Source organism: Taeniopygia guttata, chromosome 29 (assembly GCF_048771995.1).
Source record: "Taeniopygia guttata chromosome 29, bTaeGut7.mat, whole genome shotgun sequence".
Lineage (NCBI taxonomy): Eukaryota > Metazoa > Chordata > Aves > Passeriformes > Estrildidae > Taeniopygia > Taeniopygia guttata.
Window position 1 is genome coordinate 4759472 of NC_133054.1, and position 19083 is coordinate 4778554.

The 19083-nt window shown below is 41.1% G+C and overlaps 1 protein-coding gene across 1 annotated transcript; it reads right to left on the bottom strand.

The window, feature by feature from the left end:
• Positions 1–682: 682 nt before the first annotated feature.
• On the bottom strand, positions 683–8183 carry HOXC4 (homeobox C4). Its single transcript, XM_041711634.2, is given in 3 exon segments — positions 683–1004; positions 7419–7581; positions 7583–8183. Coding segments are annotated over 3 exon segments (708 nt in total). The 5' UTR covers positions 7829–8183; the 3' UTR covers positions 683–705.
• Between the last annotated feature and the right edge of the window lie 10900 nt (positions 8184–19083).

Genomic DNA, 19083 nt, shown 5'->3' on the forward strand with positions numbered 1-19083 from the left:
GAATTTCCTCTCTAACCCAGGCAGAAAACTGGGAAAAATCTGAATTTCTTCTCTGAGACAGGCAGAAAACCCCGATTTTTCCACATTCCCGCTGGAACCCGGGCAGAAAACTGGGGAAAATCCGAATTTCCTCTCTAACCCAAGCAGAAAACTGGGAAAAATCTGAATTTCCTCTCTAACCCAGGCAGAAAACTCCAATTTTTCCGCATTCCCGCCGCATCCCGGGCAGAACTCCCCGATTTTTCTGCATTCCCGCTGGAACCCGGACAGAAAACTCCGAATTTTCCGCACTCCCGCCGTATCCCGGGCAGAGAACAGGGAAAAATCCGAATTCCCGCTGGAACCCGGGCAGAACTCTCCGAACTTTCCGCATTCCCGCTGTATCCCGGACAGAAAAACTCCGATTTTTCCGAATTCCCGCAGTAACCCGGGCAGAACTCCCCGAATTCCCGCCGCATCCCGGGCAGAACTCCCCGAATTTTTCCGAATCCCGGGCAGGACTCCCCGGATTCCCGCAGTATCCCGGGCAGAACTCCCCGAATTTTTCCGCATTTCCGCCGTATCCCGGACAGAAAACTCCGATTTTTCCGCATTCCCGCTGTAACCCGGGCAGAACTCCCCGAATTCCCGCAGTAACCCGGGCAGAACTCCCCGAATTTTTCCGAATCCCAGGCAGAACTCCCCGAATTCCCGCACCCCCGCCCGTTACAGGCGGGTGATGTCCTCGGGCCGCGGCGGCTCCGCGGGCGGCGGCGGCGGCTCCGCGGGCGCCGCGCGGGTTTTGGTGTTGGGCAGCCGGTGATCCTTCTTCCACTTCATGCGGCGGTTCTGGAACCAGATCTTGATCTGCCGCTCGCTCAGGCTCAGGGCGTGCGCGATCTCGATGCGGCGCCGCCGCGTCAGGTACCGGTTGTAGTGGAACTCCTTCTCCAGCTCCAGCACCTGCTGCCGCGTGTACGCCGTGCGGGAGCGCTTCGGCTCGCCCCCCGAGAAGTTGGGGTTCACTGCCGGGGGACACGGGGGGAAACGGGTTAGAGGGGGGGAAAGAGGGGGAAAGGGGGTTAGGGGGGGAAAGGGGTTAGAGGGGGAAAAGGGGGGGAAATTGTAGGGGGGAAAGGGGGGAAACCAGGGGTTATGGGGGAAAAAGAGAAGGAAATTGTAGGGGGGAACCCGGGGGTTATAGGGGGGAAAGGGGGGAAATTGTAGGGGGGAACAGGGGGGAAACGGGGAATTATAGGGGGGAAATTATAGGGGGAAAAGGGGGGAAACGAGGGGTTATGGGGGAAATTGTAGGGGGGGAAGCCGGGGGTTAGAGGGGGGAAAAGAGGGGGGGAAATGGGGGTTGTAGGGGGGAAAAGGGGGGGAAATTGTAGGGGGGAAAACGGGGTTATAGGGGGGGAAATTGTAGGGGGGAAACCGGGGGTTAGAGGGGAGAAAAGAGGGGAAATTGTAGGAGGGGAACGGGGGGTTAGAGGGGGAAAAGAGGGGGAAATTGTAGGGGGGAAAAGGGGTTAGAGGGGGGAAAAGGGGAAATTGTAGGGGGGAAAAAGTGGGTTAGAGGGGGGGAAATGGGGGAAATTGTAGGGGGGGAACGGGGGTTATAGGGGGAAAAAGAGGGGAAATTGTAGGGGGAGAAACAAGGGGTTATAGGGGGAAATGGGGGAAATTGTACGGGGGGAAACGAGGGGTTATAGGGGGGAAAGAGGGGAAAAGGGGGGAAAATTATAGGGGGGAAAGGGGGGAAATGAGGAGTTATGGGGGGGGAAGAGGGGGAAATTGTAGGGGGGGAAAAGGGGGAAAAATTGTAGGGGGGACCAGGGGGGAAACAGGGGCATTATAGGGGGGAATGATGGGGGGAAAGGGTGGGGAAACGGGGGGTTATAGGGGGGGAAAGGGGGGGAAATTATAGGGGGGACATGGGGGGGAACGAGGGGGTTATGGGGGGAAATTATAGGGGAAAAAGGGGGAATTATAGGGGGGAAACGGGGATTATGGGGGGAATTGTAGGGGGAAAGGGGAGAAATTATAGGGGCACAAGGGGGGGAATGGGGAAAAAGGGGAGAATGGAGATAAAACGGGGAAAAGGGGGGAAAATGAAATATTTATAGGGGGAAAAGTGGGGATTATAGGGGGGAATTACAGTGGAGGTAAGGGGGGAAAAGGGGGGAAAGGGGGATTATAGGGGGGAAAGGGGGGAAATTATGGGGGGACAAGGGGGGAAATGGGGAATTATAGAGGGGGAATGGGAGAAAAGTGGGGAATTATAGGGGGGAGGGGGGAAAAGGGATGAAAAAGGTAAAAAAGGGGGGAAATGGGGGAATTATGGGGGAAAAGGAGGGGAAATGGGGGAATTATTGGGGGGAGTGGGGAAAAAGTGGGGAATTATAGGGGGAAATGGGGTGGAAAAGTGGGTAATTGTAGGGGAGAATTATAGGGGGGAAAACGGGGAAAAAGAGGGGAAATATAAGGGGAAAATGAGGGAAAAGGGGGGAATTATAGGGGGGGGAAAGAGAATAATTATGGGGGCGAGAAATGGGGGAATTATGGGGAGAATGGGGAAATTATAGGAAATTATAGGAGGGGAATTACAGGGGGATAAAAAGGGGGAAATTATAGGGGAAAAGGGATAAAAGGGGGAAAAAGGGGAAAAGAAAAATATTTTTGGGGGAGAAAAAGGGGGAAAAATGGGGGAAATGGGGGGAGGGGGGAAATTATGTGGGGGAAAAGGGAAATTATGGGGGGAAAAGGGGGAAAAAAGGATAAAATGTATAGGGGGAAAAAGGGAAAAGTGGGGGGAAAGGTCAGAAATTATAGCAGGAAAATGAGGATAAAAGGGGGAATAAAGGGGGAAATTAATAAAAGGGGGAATAAAGGGGGGAAAAAGGGGAAATAAATGGGAATCAATGGGGGAATGAGAGGAAAATAAAGGGGAGATAAAGGGGAAATAAAGGTGAATAAATGGGGGAAAAGGGGAAAAAATGGAGATCAAATTAATAAAAAAAAAAACCACAAAAAATCAGGTTAACGGAAAAAAATACACAAAAAATCAGGTTAATCGGGAAAAAAACAGGGAAAAAGGAGGTAAACAGGGAAAAAATCAGGTTAAGGGAAAAGGAAGAGTGGAAAAGAGTCAGGGTAACAGGAAAAGGCACACGGAAAAAAAAATGCGGAAAAATGAGGGTAAACACGGAAAAAATGGACAAAAAATGCAGAAAGAAGTGAGGTTAGCAGGGAAAAAACATAGGGAAAAAATGAGGTTTAAGAGGAAAAAATAGGAAGAGAATTAGGTAAACAGGAAAGAAAAAACCACGTCAAAAATTAAATTTAACAGGAAAATAAATAGGCAAAAGGTCAGGTTTAGAGAATCAGGTTAATAATAATAAAAAAAAAAGTGGCAAAAAATAAAATAAATACAGATTTTTAAAAATAAATAAAAGAAATATAAATAAAGTGAGCAAGCAGAATCAAAAGGCCAAAAAATGGAATTAACGGGGAAAAAACACAGCAAAGAATGAAATAAACAGAAAAACACAGCAAATATTCAGATTAACAAAAAAAAAGCATTAAAAAATAAAATAGGAAAAAAAATACACCAAAGAAATGGAATAAAAGGGAGAAAAACCCACAAAAATAAATAAATTAAAAGAGAAAAACACAGCGGGGAGAGAGAACAAGAGAAGGAAAAAAAAACCCAGAAAGAATTTAAATAAACAAAAATTAGCAACGAAAAATAAATAAATAAAAAGAAAAGAAAACAAGGCCAAAAAATCCGGGAAAGAAATAAAGGAAACAAACAAAAAAAAAATCGCATATTAAAAAAAAATTAAATATATAAAGGCAGGGAAGGAGAAGGAGAAGAAAACAGAGGGAAAAGAAGTGTAAAAAATTAAATTTAAAAAAAAATAAATGAAGGAAGGAAAGGAGAAGGAGGAAAAAACTCAACAGAGGAAAGAATAAATTTAAATAAAATAAATTAAAATAAATAAACAAAGGACACAGAGGAGAAGGAGAAGAAAACCCAACGGACAAAATAAAAGTAGGAAAAAAATTAAAATAAAAAATAAATAAAGGAAGAAAAGGAGAAGGAGAAAAAAGTCAATGGACAGAATAAAAATCGGGAAAAAATAAATTAAAAATAAATAAATAGAGGGCGGAAAGGAGAAGGAGGAGAAAACGCAACGGACAAAAAATCCGGAAAAAATAAAATTTAAAAAATGAACAAGGAAGGAAAGGAGAAGAATGAAAACCCGATGGACAAAAACCGGGAAAAGGAATTAAAATTTAAAACATAAAGAAAGAAAAAAAGGAAGAGAAGAAAACCCAATGGACAAAAAACCCGGAAAAATTAAATTTAAAAATAAATAAATACGGACAGAAAGGAGAAGGAGAAAAAAGCCCAGCAGAGGAAAAAAGCCGAAAAATTATATTTAAAAAATAAATAAATAAGGAAGAAAAGGAGAAACGCAATGGATAAAATAAAGCAGAAACTAATTAAAATAAAAAAATAAATAAATAAGGAAGGAAGGGAGAAGAAGAAGAAAACCCAATGGAAGAAAAAGTGGAAAAATTAAAATTATAGTAAAAAAATAAATAAAGGACGGGAAGGAGAAGAAAACCCAACCAAAAAAAAAATCAAAAAAATTAAAATTATAATTTAAAAAAATAAATAAAGGACGGGAAAGGCAAGGAGAAGAAAACCTCACACAGAAAAAAAACGGGAAAATTAAAATTATAACAAATAAAAATAAATAAAGGACGGGAAGGGAAAGAGAAGAAGAAAACCCAACACAGAAAAAAAAAAAATAGAAAAAAATTAAAGTTATAATTAAAAAAAATAAATAAAGGACGGGAAGTGAAGGAGAAGAAAAACCCAACACAGAAAAAAAATCGAAAAAAATTAAAGTTATTATTAAAAAAAATAAATAAAGGACGGGAAGGGAAGGAGAAGAAAACCCAACACAGAAAATAAAAATCGAAAAAATTTAAAGTTATGATAAAAAAAATAAATAAAGGCCAGGAAGAGAAGGAGAAGAAAACCCAACACAGGAAAAAAATCGAAAAAAATTGAAGTTATGATTAAAAAAAATAAATAAAGAACGGGAAGGGAAGGAGAAGAAAACCCAACACAGGAAAAAAATAGAAAAAATTTAAAATTATGATTAAAATAAATAAATAAAGGACGGGAAGGGAAGGAGAAGAAAACCCAACACGCACAAAAAACGCCCAAAAATCCAAATTAAACAGGAAAAAAAAAGAAAAAAGCCCCAAAATCAGCGGGGAGAGGCCGGGCCGGGCCGGGCAGGGCTTCCCCGGCTGGAACCGCGAATTGTGGGAATTATTTGAGTTATTGCGCTATAAAACGCGGAATTTATGGCGGGTGTAATTACCGCCCGCAGCCGTAAATTCCGCTCAATTGTGCTGCCCCGAGCCGCGAAATTCCCAAAAAATCCCATTTCTGCGGCGGGAAAAAGGGGGAAAAATGGGAATTCCACAGCGGGGCCGCAGCGGGGTGCGGAGGGAAAAGGGGGAAAAAGTGAATTTTGAATGGGAAATGCAGCGAGGGCGGGCAGGGGGTGAAAGGTAAAAATAAAGTTATTTTAGCAGGAGGATGGGGGGAAAAAGGGGAAATAAAGTGAATTTTTTAGCGGTGGGAGGGAGGGTGGGGAGGGAAATCAGGTACGGAGGTGAAATAAAGTGAATTTTTAATAAAAACAAAGTGAGGATGAGGAGGGAAATCAGGTATGGAGGTGGAAATAAAGTGAATTTTTAATAAGAATAAAGTGAGGGTGGGGAGGGAAATCAGGTATGGAGGTGGAAATAAAGTGAATTTTTAATAAGAATAAAGTGAGGATGAGGAGGGAAATCAAAGGCAAAAATCAAGTTGTTTTTAGGAAATAGGATGGGGAGGAAAAAGAGGCGAGGAGGGAAATAAAGTGAATTTTTAATAGGAAATAGAGTGAGGATAGTGCAGGAAATCAGGTACAGGGGTGAAAATAAAGTGAATTTTTAATAAGAATAAAGTGAGGGTGAGGAGGGAAATTAAAGGCAAAAATAAAGTTATTTTTTTTAGCCGGGACAAAATGAGGATGGGGAGGGAAATTAAAGGCAGAGGAGCAGAAAATAAAGTTATTTTTTAGCAGAGAACAGAGAGAGGATGGCGCGGGAAATCAAAGGGGAAATAAAGTTATTTTCAGAAGAAATAAATTTCTTTTTCAGCGGGAATAAAGTTCTTTTTCAGAAGAGAAGGGGGTGAGGACGGGGACGGAAATCAGGTAAAAATAAAGTTAATTTTAGGATGGTGAGGGGGGTGCGGGGAGCAGAAATAAATTTGGATTTTGGGAGAGAAATCAGGAAATCAGCGGGGAAATAAAGTGAATTTTGAACGAAGTGAGGGTGGTGCGGAAATCAAAGGAAATCAGAATAAAAAGTTAATTTTTGAGCGGGGGACGGAGTGAGGGGTGACAGAGAGAGGATGGTGGGGGAGCAGAAAATAAAGTTATTTATTATCAAAGTGAGAAAGGGAGGGAAACCAGAGGCAAAAATAAAGTTATTTATTAGCAAAGTGAGGATGGGAGGGAAATCTAAGGCAGAGGTGGAAATAAAGTTATTTTTGGGCAGAGTGAGGATGATGAAGGAACTCAAAGGAGAGATAAAAATGAAGTTATTTTGGGGCAGAATGAGGACAATGAGGGAAAACATGGGTAAAAAATGAAGTTATTTTGGGGCAGGATGAGGATGAGGGAAATCAGTGCCAAAAATCAAGTTATTTTTGAGTAGAGTGAGGATGATGAGGGAAATCAGAGGTAAAAATAGAGTTATTTTTGGGTAGAGTGAGGATGATGAAGGAACACTAAGGAGAGGTAAAAATAGTTAATTTTGGGTACAGTGAGGATGATGAGGGGAATCAGAGGTAAAAGTAGAATTATTTTTGGGTAGAGTGAGGATGATGAAGGAAATCAGGGGTAAAAATAGTTAATTTTGGGTAGAGTGAGGATGATGAAGGAACACTAAGGAGAGGTAAAAATAAAGTTATTTTTGAGTAGGGTGAAGATGATGAGGGGAATCAGAGGTAAAAATAGTTATTTTTGAGTAGAGTGAGGATGATGAGGGAATCAGAGGTAAAAACAGTTATTTTGAGTAGGGGGAGGATGATGAGGGAAATCAGAGGTAAAAATAGTTATTTTTGAGTAGAATGAGGATGATGAGGGAATCAACGCCAAAAATGAAGTTTTTTTTTGAGTAGAATGAGGATGGTGAAGGAAATCAGTGCCAAAAATGAAGTTATTTTTTGCAGAGAGGCGAAGCAACACCAAAGTTCTTCCGGCCCAAGCGGGACCGGCGGCGGCCCCAAAACCCCGGGGATTTTTTTGGTGGTTTTTTTTCCGGTTTTTTTTTGTTTTTTCCGCCCCAAATCCTACCGGTGCTGACGTGGATCTTCTTCATCCAGGGATAAACCACCGGCGCCTTCCCGGGCGCGCCGGGCTCGGCCTCGGGCTCCGCGCACGGCGCCGGCCCCGGGGGCTCGCAGAGCTGCGGCTTCTCCGCCAGGTGCTGCCTCCCTCCTCCTCCTCCTCCTCCTCCTCCTCCTCCTCCTCCTCCTCCCCCCCCCGGCCCCCCGCAGCCCCCCGCAGCCGAAGGGGCGCTCGGGGAACGCCCCGCGGGTCACCCCGAAAAGCTCCGCGGGGTGCTGCGGGAAGCCGCCCGGCTCCCTGCGCCCGTAGAACTCCGCGCCGGGCTCGGGGATGTAATTACTCTGCGAATATTCCTCGCATGGAGGGAATTTCGGATCGATGTAGTTAGAGTCCATCAAATAAGAGCTCATGATCATTAATTTCTGGAGTGGAAAATAATTTTTCTCGCTTTGTCGTTTTTCTGCTCCATAAAGCCCTCCTACTCGCGGCCACCCCGTAAAGTTTCTTTCACCATGTGACGGACGCGGCCAATCACGCCCGGCGGACGGGCCCCGGATCAGGAACCCAAAGAGGAGCAAATTTCACCCAAAACGGGCGGGGGGAGGCGTGGGAGGGAGAGGGGAGACAGAGGGACCCGGATCGGGCGGCGGAAGGGGCGGAAAACGCGGCGGGGATGGGGTGGGGGAGAGCGGGAGGGTGAGGGGAGAGCTCAGGGCAGGGATAAAACAGCGAAAACCCCATAAAATTCACCCAAAATCTGATAGGGAAGAGTGGCAGGGAGATTCGGGGTGAGGGGAGAGCGCAGGGCAGGGATAAAACAGCGAAAACCCCATAAAATTCGCCCAAATCGTGATGGAGATCAGGGGGAGGGAGATTTGAGTCAGAGGAGCTGCCCAGACCTGGGATAAAAGAGCGAAAATCTCATAAAATTCACCCAAAATCTGATAGGGAAGAGTGGCAGGGAGATTTGGGGTGAAGGAGAGCTCAGGGCAGGGATAAAAGAGTGAAAATTCCATAAAATTCACCCAAAATTTGATGGGGAAGAATGGGAGGGACATTTGGGGTGAGGGGTTAACTCAGAACAGGGATAAAAGTATGAAAATCCCATAAAATTCACCCAAACTGGGATAGAGAACAGCGGGAGGGAGATTTGGGGTGAGAGGAGAGCTCAGGGCGGGATAAAGGACCAAAAATTCGGTAAAATTCACCCAAAATTAGATGAGGAAGAGTGGGACGGGATTTGGGGTGAGGGGTTAACTCAGACCAGGGATAAGGGAATGAAAATTCCATGAAATTCCCCCAAATTGTGATGGGGACGAGTGGGAAGGCAAGGGGTTAACTCAGGCCAGGGACAAGGGAGTGAAAATCCCATAAAATTCACCCAAATCGAGGTGGGAAACAGTGGGAGGGTGAGGGGAAGCCCAGGCCGGGGATAAAGGACCAAAAGTGTCGTAAAATTCCCCAAATTGTGATGGAGATGAGTGGGAGGGAGATTTGGGGTGAGGGGTTAACTCAGAACAGGGATAAAAGAGCGAAAATCCCATAAAATTCACCCAAACTGGGGTAGGGAACAGCGGGAGGGAAATTTGGGGTGAGAGGAGAGCTCAGGGCGGGATAAAGGACCAAAAATTCGGTAAAATTCACCCAAATTGGGGTAGAGAACAGTAGGAGGAAAATTTGGGATAAGGGGAGAGCTCAGGGCAGGGATAGAGGACCAGAAATTCGGTAAAATTCACCCAAAATCTGATGTGAGGGGATTTAGGGTGGGGGAGAGCTCAGGGCAGGGATGAGGGAGCAAAAATCCCATAGAATTCCCCCAAAATCTGATGGGGATAAGTGGGAAGGCAAAGGGTTAACTCAGGACAGGGATAAGGGGGCGAAAATCCCATAAAATTCCCCCAAATTGTGACGGGAACAGCGGGAGGGGATTTGGGGTGAGGGGAGAGCCCAGACAGAGGATCAGGAACCAAAATCCCCCAAAATTCCCCCAAATCTCAAGTGGGGCTGAGGGGCCGGCCCAGGACCTGGAGAAGGGAGAAAATCCCATAAAATTCCCCCAAATTTGGGGGCTGGGGTGGTTTGGGGTGGAGAAGGGAGAAAAATCCCATAAAATCACCCCAAATATGGGTTTGGGGTGGGTTTGGGGTGGTTTTGGGTGTTTTGGGGTGTTTTGGGATGGATTTGGGGTGGTTTATGTGGATTTAAGGTGGGTTTGGGGCAGTTTGGGGTGGTTTAGGATGATTTGGGTGAGGTTTGGGTATTTGGGGTGGTTTTGGGGCAGTTTGGGGGGTTTGTTTGGGTTTGGGTGGATTTGGGGTTGTTTGGGATGGGCTGTTTGGGTTTTGGGTTGTTTGGGGTTATTTGGGGCATTTTTGGGTGGCTTTAGGGCTCCTTTGGGGCAGTTTGTGGCATTTTGGGGCCTTTACGGCACTTTCGGGACGGTTTGGGCGCTCTTGGGGTGCCTTTGTGTATTTTGGGGCATTTTGGGGCTTTTTTTGGCCATTTTGGGGCACTTTTATGGCACAAACCCCCCCTTCCCCCCCCCAATTCCTTCCCCAACCCCACTGACACCAAAACCCCAAAATCCTCCCAAAAAAAAAAAAAAAAATCCGAATTTTCCACAATTCCCGCGGCTCCCACTGGGAATTCCAACCCCCTGCGACCTCAGGGATTTTGGTGTTTTTTTTGGGTTTTTAATATTTTTTAGGGTTTTCCCCCTTTTCCATCCCGCCGAGGCCTCGGGGTGAACAATTATCCCAGAAAAAAACCCTTTCCTGGCCATATTTTACCCGCTAACAATAAAAGTGACACATAAAGTTAACTGTTTATGTTTTATTTATTAGCCCTAAATGTGCCAGCGGTGGCGGAGGCTTTGGGGCTGCTTGTTCCAGCTTTTTATGGGGTTGTAAAAAGCCATAAATCACTCGCGGGAGCTCTTTTGTGCTCTCCCGGCAAGCGTTTCTCTTTTTTTTTTTATTAAAAAAAAATCAAAATTAAAATGGGATTTTATTCTGATTTTTCCCTCTCCAATTCAGAGATTTAAAGTGAAAAAAATTTCAATTAAAATAGGATTTTACTCGGATTTTTTTTTGGTTTTTTTCTCCCTCTTCGGGGATTTAAAGGGGAAAAAAAATAAATTAAAACGGGATTTTATTGGGGTTTCCCCTGTTTTATTTTTTCCGCTCATAAAAGAAAAAAAAAATAATTAAAATAAAAATGGGATTTTATTGGGGTTTCCCCTCTTCTATCCCTCGTTCCCTCGCGCCTGGCCGCGATGTTTATTTTGAAATTTTAATTATTATTAACGAGGTGGGATCAAAGCGCCTCGGTGACGTCAGCGGGCAGGGATTAATTAGGGAGAGCCGCAATTAAAACACGGGAAGGGGAATTTCCCCGGGTTTGGGGATTTTCCCCTGGATTTGGGATTTTTCCCTTCTGGATTTGGGGTTTTTTCCCTTGAATTTGGGACTTTTTCCCCCTCTGGATTTCGGATTTTTCCCCGAGAATTTGGAATTTTTCTCCCTCTGGATTTGGGGTTTTTTGCCCCTCTGGATTTGGGGTTTTTCCCTCTGGATTTGGAATTTTTTCCCCCTCTGGATTTGGGAATTTTTCCCCCCTCCATTTAGGATTTTTCCCCTTAAATTTGGGATTTTTTCCCCTCCATTTGGGATTTCTTTTCCCTGGATTTGAGGGTTTCTATCCCCCTGGATTTGGTTTTTTTTCCCCCAAATTTTGGGGTTTCCCCCCTGAATTTGGGGTTCTTTTTCCCATATTGGACTTTTCCCATCGATTTGGGGCTTTTCCCCCCAAATTTGTTCTTTTTCCACCTCTCCTTGGATTTGGGGTTTATTTTCTCTGGATTTGGGGTTTTTTACCCTAAATTTGGGACTTTTATCCCTCGGATTTGTCTTTTTTTCCCCTCCTGTATTTAGGGTTTCCCCCCACCCCGAATTTCGGGATTTGGGGCTTTTCCCCTCCTGGATTTGGGTTTTTTTCCCCTAAAGTTGAGAGTTTTCCCATAAATTTCGGGGTTTTCCCAATAAATATGTTTTTTTTCCCCATAAATTTGGGGTTTCTTTACCCCTGGATTTGTTTGGGGTTTTTTTTCCCTGATTTTGGGATTTTTTTGGATATTTTTGTGTGGATTCTCCCCGAGCATCTCCAACTCTCCCCTCTCTCCTCCCTAAAACCACAAATCCCGGAATTCCAGGCACGGATTGGGGAAAATCCGGGAGATTTTGGGGCCAAGGATCCAAACAGGGATGGGGGAAAAATAAATCCAAAATTAAAAAATGAACAGGAACCATCCCACCCCCAAAAACCCGGATTTTCACCCCAATAAATCCATTTTTTATGGCTCCGGCTCCATCCCGAGGCTGAATAAAGGGAATTTTCCCATCCCAATAAATCCCATAAATAAGTAATCCCATAAATAAATATCCATAAATAAATACCCATAAATAAATATCCACAGGTTGCTCTCTCAAGGAGAAATTGGATTTTTTTTTCCCTCTCCTCTGCGCAGTAAAAAATAAATTAAACAGTAATAATTAATTTAAAAAATGGAATAAAACCCCAAACGAGCCCGGGAGGACTCAAATAATTCAAAAACTCGAGGCGTGAGGGCACAAATTGGGAAAAAATTGGGATTTTTTGGGGAAGAATTCCACTTTAGAGCCCAAAATCCCATTTTGGGGCTTCCCTTCCCCCACCCTCGTGGGGCCCCTGGAAAATTCCATCAAAAAACAACAAAGAAAGGGAAAAATTTAAGAAAAAATCAATTTCCCCCTCTTTTTTATCTCTTTTGAACTATTTTTTCCTGGGAATTTCGAGCTGGGGAGTTTGGGTTTTGTTTTAATTTTATTTCTGTCATTTTTCCTTTTTTTTCCTCATTTCTTCCAATTTTCCCTCATTTTTAAACCTTTTTCTCCCCCATTTTCCTCCCTTTTTCTCCCCGTTTTCTTATTTTTTCCCCCTTTTTCTAATTTTCCCCCTTTTTCTTAATTTTCCCCCTCTTCACCCCCCAACCCCCCTCAAAAAGCAGAACCGACCCCAAATTCGCCTTTTTTATCCCAAATCCTTCTCCCCCTCTCCCCATTCCCGGAGGGGCTGAAAAAAGACCCCAAAAATCAGCAAAAAAATCCAAATTATCCCCAAAATTCCGGATTTCCTTGGGCCGGGCGCGGAGGGGGGGGCGGGAGGGTTTTTTTGAGGACAAAAGCGATTTTTTTTCCAAGCCGCGGCTTTGTCTGGGCGGGTTCATTTCCATACTGACCGCGCCGTAACCCGGGATAAAAAAAAAGAAAAAAAAAAAATCAACTTCCAACCCTCCGGGAGGCTCCGATTTCCCGGGAATTGCGGCCAAAAAATCCCTGCTGGGGATGCGCCCTTGGAGCCCCTCAGTTTCCAGCGTTTCTCCCCCAAAAAACCCGCAAAAATAGAAAATAAATTGAATTTTCCAGGTATTTTTTGAACCCCTCGGGGTTTCCCCGCCGCAGGCAGTGACGAGTCATGAAATCATTTATTTTGTCTTTTTTTATTATTTTTTTCTGCCATTTTTGGCCGACTTTTTAAGCTTTATTTTTGTTATTTCCCCCAATTTTGTCCTTTTCCCCAATTTTTGTCCTTTTTTCCCCTTTTTTGGTCCCTTTACCCTTTTTCTCTTTTTTCCCCGTCCCTTCCCCCCTTTATTTTGTGTTTTCCCCTCTTTTTTTTGCCTCTTTCCCCCAATTTTTGTCCCTTTCCCCTATTTTTTATCCCTTCCCCCCATGTTTTGTATTTTCCCCCATTTTTTGGGTTTTTTTTCCCAATTTTTGTCATTTTTCCTCTTTTTTTTGTCCTTTCCCCCTTTTTAAAATAATTTCCCCCATTTTTTATCCTTTTCCCCTTTTTTTATCCCTTCCCCCCCTTTTTAATCGATCTTTCCCCTTTTTTGTCCTTTTTTCGCTTTTTATCAATTTTCTCCCCCTTTTTTATCAATTTCCTCCCCTTTTTTATCAATTTCCTCTCCTTTTTATGTCCTTTCCCCCCTTTTTCTTTATCATTTTCTCCCTTTTCTTTCCTTTTTCCCCTTTTAAAAAATATTTTTCCCGTTTTTTGTCCTTTCCCCCCTTTTTTCTGCCCTTTCCCCCCGCCCTGATGAAAGAGCTCCGCTCTAATTAATTCCGAGCCAAAAATGCAAATTTTTAATTGATTTTTTTCCCCTGTCAGGGAAATGAATCGCCGAAATCCCGATTTTAACCCAACCTCGCCTTTCCTCGCCCTTCAAAACCACCCCAAAATTATCAGTATTTCCCTTTTTCCTGCTTTTTGTTGCGCCAACGCCGCCTGAAAAGAATAAATCGGGAAAAAATCTGAAAAGCGACTAAAAAAACACCAAAATAACACTAAAAATCCCTAAAACCCCACCAAAAAAAATCCCTAAAACACCACTAAAAAACCCTAAAAATCACTTTAAAAAACCCTAAGAAACCCCTAAAAATCACTAAAAAGTCACTTGAAAAGTCACTATAACCCCCTAAAAATTACTAAAAATCCCCAAAAAATCCCTTAGAAAACCACTAAAAAACACTTCAAAAATCGCTAAAGCAGCACTAAAGAAAACAGTAAAAATCACCTAAAAATTACCAGAAACACACTGAAAAAAATCACAGTAAGAATCCCTAAAATACCACTACAGAAAACAGTAAAAATCGCCTAAAAATCACCTAAAAAAATAAAAAACACTAAAATAATTTAAAAACCACTTTAAAACCCCCAAAAGCCACTAAAAAATCACTTAAAAAACCACTGAAGCACCACCGAAGAAAACAGTAAAAAAAACCCTAAAAATCACCAAAACCACAAAGAAAAAGAAAAAAAATTAAAACCCCATGAGGGTGGGGGAAGGGAAGCCCCAAAATGGGATTTTGGGCTCTAAAGTGGAATTCTTCCCCAAAAAATCCCAATTTTTTCCCAATTTGTGCCTTCACGCCTCGAGTTTTTGAATTATTTGAGTCCTCCCGGGCTCGTTTGGGGTTTTATTCCATTTTTTAAATAAATCACTAAAGACGCCTAAAAACCACCAAAAACACGCTAAAAAAATCACTAAAATTCATTTAAAATCCCACTAAAGCACTACTAAAGAAAACAGTAAAAATCACCTAAAAATAACCAAAGCCACAATTAAAAAAAATATCTTTAAAAACCACTAAAGAAAACAGTAAAAATCGCTTTAAAAATCACCTACAAATAGCCCAAAAAAACCCACCATAAAACCACTAAAAATCCACTTTAAAACCCCCAAAAGCCACAAAAAAGCCACTAAAAATCACTTTCAAAACCACTAAAGCACCACTAAAGAAAACAGTAAAAATAGATTTAAAATCACCTAAAAATAGCCAAAAAAACACCCTAAAAATCCCCAAAGCAGCACTGAAGAAAACAGTAAAAATCGTCTAAAAAAATCACCTAAAAATAGCAAAAAAAAAACAACCACTAAAAATGCACTTTAAATGCCCCAAAAGGCGCTAAAAATCACTTTAAAAACCACTAAATCTCCACTAAAGAAAACAGTAAAAATAGGTTTTAAATCACCTAAAAATAGCCCAAAAAAATCACAAAAAAAACCCCTAAAAATCCCTTTAAAAATCCCCAAAGCACCACTAAAGAAAACAGTAAAAATCGCCTAAAAATCACCTAAAAATAGCAAAAAAAAAAAAAACTAAAAAAACCTAAAAATGCACTTTAAAAGCCCCAAAAGGCGCTCAAAATCACTTTAAAAACCACTGAAGGAACCAGTAAAAATCGCTTTAAAATCCCCTCAAAATAATTTTTTCAAACTTTGTAAAAAGCGGCTCCAAACGCCCCGAAAAGGCCCAAAAGGCGCTGAAATCTGCGTTTCTCCCCATCCCCCCGAGGCCGTTCCCAGCTCCGCCTGGGGGAAAAAACGGAAAAAAGCGAATTTCAATGCGGGAGCGCCGACCTGACCCGAGATTCACCCCGGGTCACTGCCAAGGGGTAATTGATGGGCCGCGCATGGAAATTCCCTCCCGCGCCCCAAAAAACACAAAAAACCCAAAAAAACCCCTCATTCTTATTCCCCTCCTTTATTAAAAAATAATATTTTGATTTTTTACGGTTTTTTTGGTGGTTTTTTTGCGGGTTTTTAAGGCAAAATCGGCGAGGGAAAAGGGAATAAATTGATTTTTTTTTGGTTTTGTGGAAAGGTCAAACTCGGGGCGGGGAGGGGCGCGGGGTTTTAATTATTGATTTTTTTTGGTGTGTTGTATTTTTTTTCTTTTTTCTTTTCCCTGGTTCTTTTCTTCCCCTCCCCCATTTTCTCCCCATCTTTAAAAAACAAAATCTTATTTTTCCCCTCTTAATTTTGCTTTTTTAATCTTATTTCTTCTCTTCTCTTCTTCTCCTCCTTTTTTTTTCCTCTCTTATTTATTTTTTCTTCCATTTTTTCCCTTCCTTCTCTTATTTTTCTCCTTTTTATTCTGTTTTCCTTTTTTTTCCTTATTTTTCCCTTTTATTTCCCTTATTTTCCCCTAATTGTCCCTTATTTTTTCCCTAATTGTTTCCTCATTTCTCCATATTTTTTTCTTATTTTTACCTCATTTTTTCCCTATTTTCCCTTATTTTAAAAATATTTTTCCTTCTCTTTTCTTCTTTCTTTTCTTTTCCCCTCTTCCCCTTTTTTTTCTTGAGTTTCCCCCTTTTTTCCCCCTTTTTTTCCCCATTTTTCCTTCATTCCCCCCTTATTTTGTTTGGGGAAAATATCTCTTTTAAAGAAAACCAGTTGGGGGTTTTATTTATTGGGATTTTATTTATTGAAGTTTTATTTATTGGGATTTTATTTATTTATTGAGATTTTATTTATTGGGGTTTTTCGCCCGCTCCCTTCCTTGTCCTTAGGGCGGATTTCCCCCCTTATAAATCCATTTATTTCCCTTTAAAACCCTTTTTATTTTCGCTTTAAACCCCATTTTTAATCTTTAACCCCAATTTTTTTAAAGCTTTTTAAAAACCCCTTTGGATTTTTGGGATTTCACTGGGGCGGCGGCTCGGGAATAATTTTAAATCCCATTTTTTTCCCCAAAAAACTCGGGGATTTCTCCTTGAATTTCCTACACAAAGCCGACCCTGGGGTTAGGCCGGAAAGAAAACATTTGCTTTATTTGGGGCAAAAAAAGCGAATTTTGGAAAAAAAAAACCCGGGAGCCTTTGAAATGATCCGGGAATATTTTAACCCTTGAATGGCTGGGAGAAAAAAACAAAAAAAAATCCTGGAATTAAATTTCCACCTCCGGGGGTGATTAATAATTAAAATTGATCATCAATAATTACAATTAATAATTAATCACTAATAATTAAAATAATATTTCCCCACCTCCGTTTTCGGGTCCAATCCTGGGCATAAAAATCCCAAATTTTGAGAGATTTGGGGAGGGGAAAAAAAGGGGAAAAATTTCTCTGCGGGGTCAAGAGGTGAAAATTCAAGGGGTTTTTGGGCCTAAAATTGAATTTTTAGGGGAATTTTGGCGAGGAGGCTGCAGAATCCCCTTGGCTTGGCACCAAAATGGGATAAATTTGGTGAAATTTTTCATTTTTCTCGGCTTTTCGAGACCAATACCGGTTTTTGAAGAGGAAAAACCCCCAAAACCAGACGGAAAATCCCAAATTTTTTCACCTTCCGGAGCCCCCCCTCCCCGGTTCCCCCCGGGGTTCAACACTAAAATACTTAAAAACCCTTAAAAACCCCCAAAATCCCCTTAAAAACCCCTTTAAAATTCCATTTTAAATTCCTTTAAAATCCCCTTTTAAACCCCCTTTAAACCTCCCCTTAAAAACCCCCTAAAAATCCTTTAAAACCCCCTAAAAACCTCCTTTAAAAACCCCAAATCCTCCCAAAACCCTTTTAAAACCCTTTTAAAAATTCTTTTAAAATCCCCTTAAAAATCCTTTTAAAAACCCCTCAAAAATCCCATTTAAAAACCCATTTAAATCCCCTTTAAAAACCCCCTTGAAAATCCCTTAAAACCAGTTAAAAACCTCTTTAAAAATCCTTTAAAACCCTTAAAAAACACTTTAAAATTCTCTTCGAAAAACCCTTCATAAAACCCTTAAAATTATTTTTAAAAAACCCTTTAAAAATCCCTTTTAAACCCCTTTAAAATAATTTAAAATCCTTTTAAAAACCCTTAAAAATCCCTTAAAAATCCCTAAAAAATCCCTTTAAAGACCATTTTTCCCTCCACCCACCCGGGATTTTGGAATCCTCCTTCTACCCCCCCCCCGATAATTAAAACAGGCCGCGGTATTAATTAATTAACGGTCATTAATTATGGGGTTAATAACGGAAGCCTCGTTAGCATGGGAGAATCCAAGATTTAGGGCGAGGGGAGGCTTTTAATGTTGATTTATATTTTATTTATATTTTTATTTATTTATATATTTTTTTAAATTATATTTTTAAATTATAAAATTATAAAACTATATTAATTTTATTTGAAATTTTATTTTTATTTTTATTTTTTTATTTTTATTTTCCCCTGCTCCCCTTAATCCCGAGATTCCCAAAGAGGATCCCGGAGGCGAATCCATAAAAAATCCTTTTAATAAAAATCCCTTTTCCCGGAGGGAAAAATAACCAAAAAATGAGATTATTGTGGGGTTTTATGGGGTTTGGGGGAATTTTAATGGGGTTTTATGGATTTTATGGGTGTTTTTTTTTGGTTTTATGTTTTTTGGGAGGTTTTATGGGGGTTTTATCTGGGTTTGATGGGGTTTTTTTGGCATTTATGGGGGTTTAAAAAAAACATAAAAGTCCTTATTTATCAATATTTATCCATATAAAAATCCATAAATATTCTTATTTATCAATATTGATCCACATAAACATCCACAAATATAATTAATTATCAATATTTATCCATATAAAAACATATTTATCCATGTTCATCCATATTTACCCATACAAATCCATATAAAAGCCATATTTTCCCATATAAAATCAATATTTATCAATATTTACCCACAAAAATCAATTAAAAATCCATATTTATCCGTACTTGTCAATGTTTACCCATAAAAAATCAATTAAAATCCATATTTATCAATATTTACCCATTTGAATCCATATTTATCCCTATGAAATCCATGGTTGTCCATATTTACCAATATTTACCCATAAAAATCCATATAAAATCCATATAAAATCCGTATTTATCAATATTTACCCATAAAAATCCATTAAAATCCATATAAAATCCATAATTATCAATATTTACCCATAAAAATCCGTATAAAATTCGTATTTATCAATATTTACCCATAAAAATCCATATAAAATCAATATAAAATCTGTATTTGTCCATATAAAATCCATATTTGTCCATATAAAATCCATATTTATCCCCATAAAATCCATATTTATCCATATTTATCCCTATAAAATCCATATAACTCCATATTTATTCGTATTTATCCCCATAAAATCCCAAAACGCTCGGGGGCCCCCCACCCCATCACCCCCCAAAAAACCTCAGAGCCCCCCCAAAAAAACCCCAAAATTTGTGTGAATCCCAAAAAATAAAGGGACCCAAAAAAATAAAATACCCCTCCCCCCAAATACCGGGACCCCCCAAAAATACGGGAACCCCCCAAAATTCGGGGACACCCCTTCCCC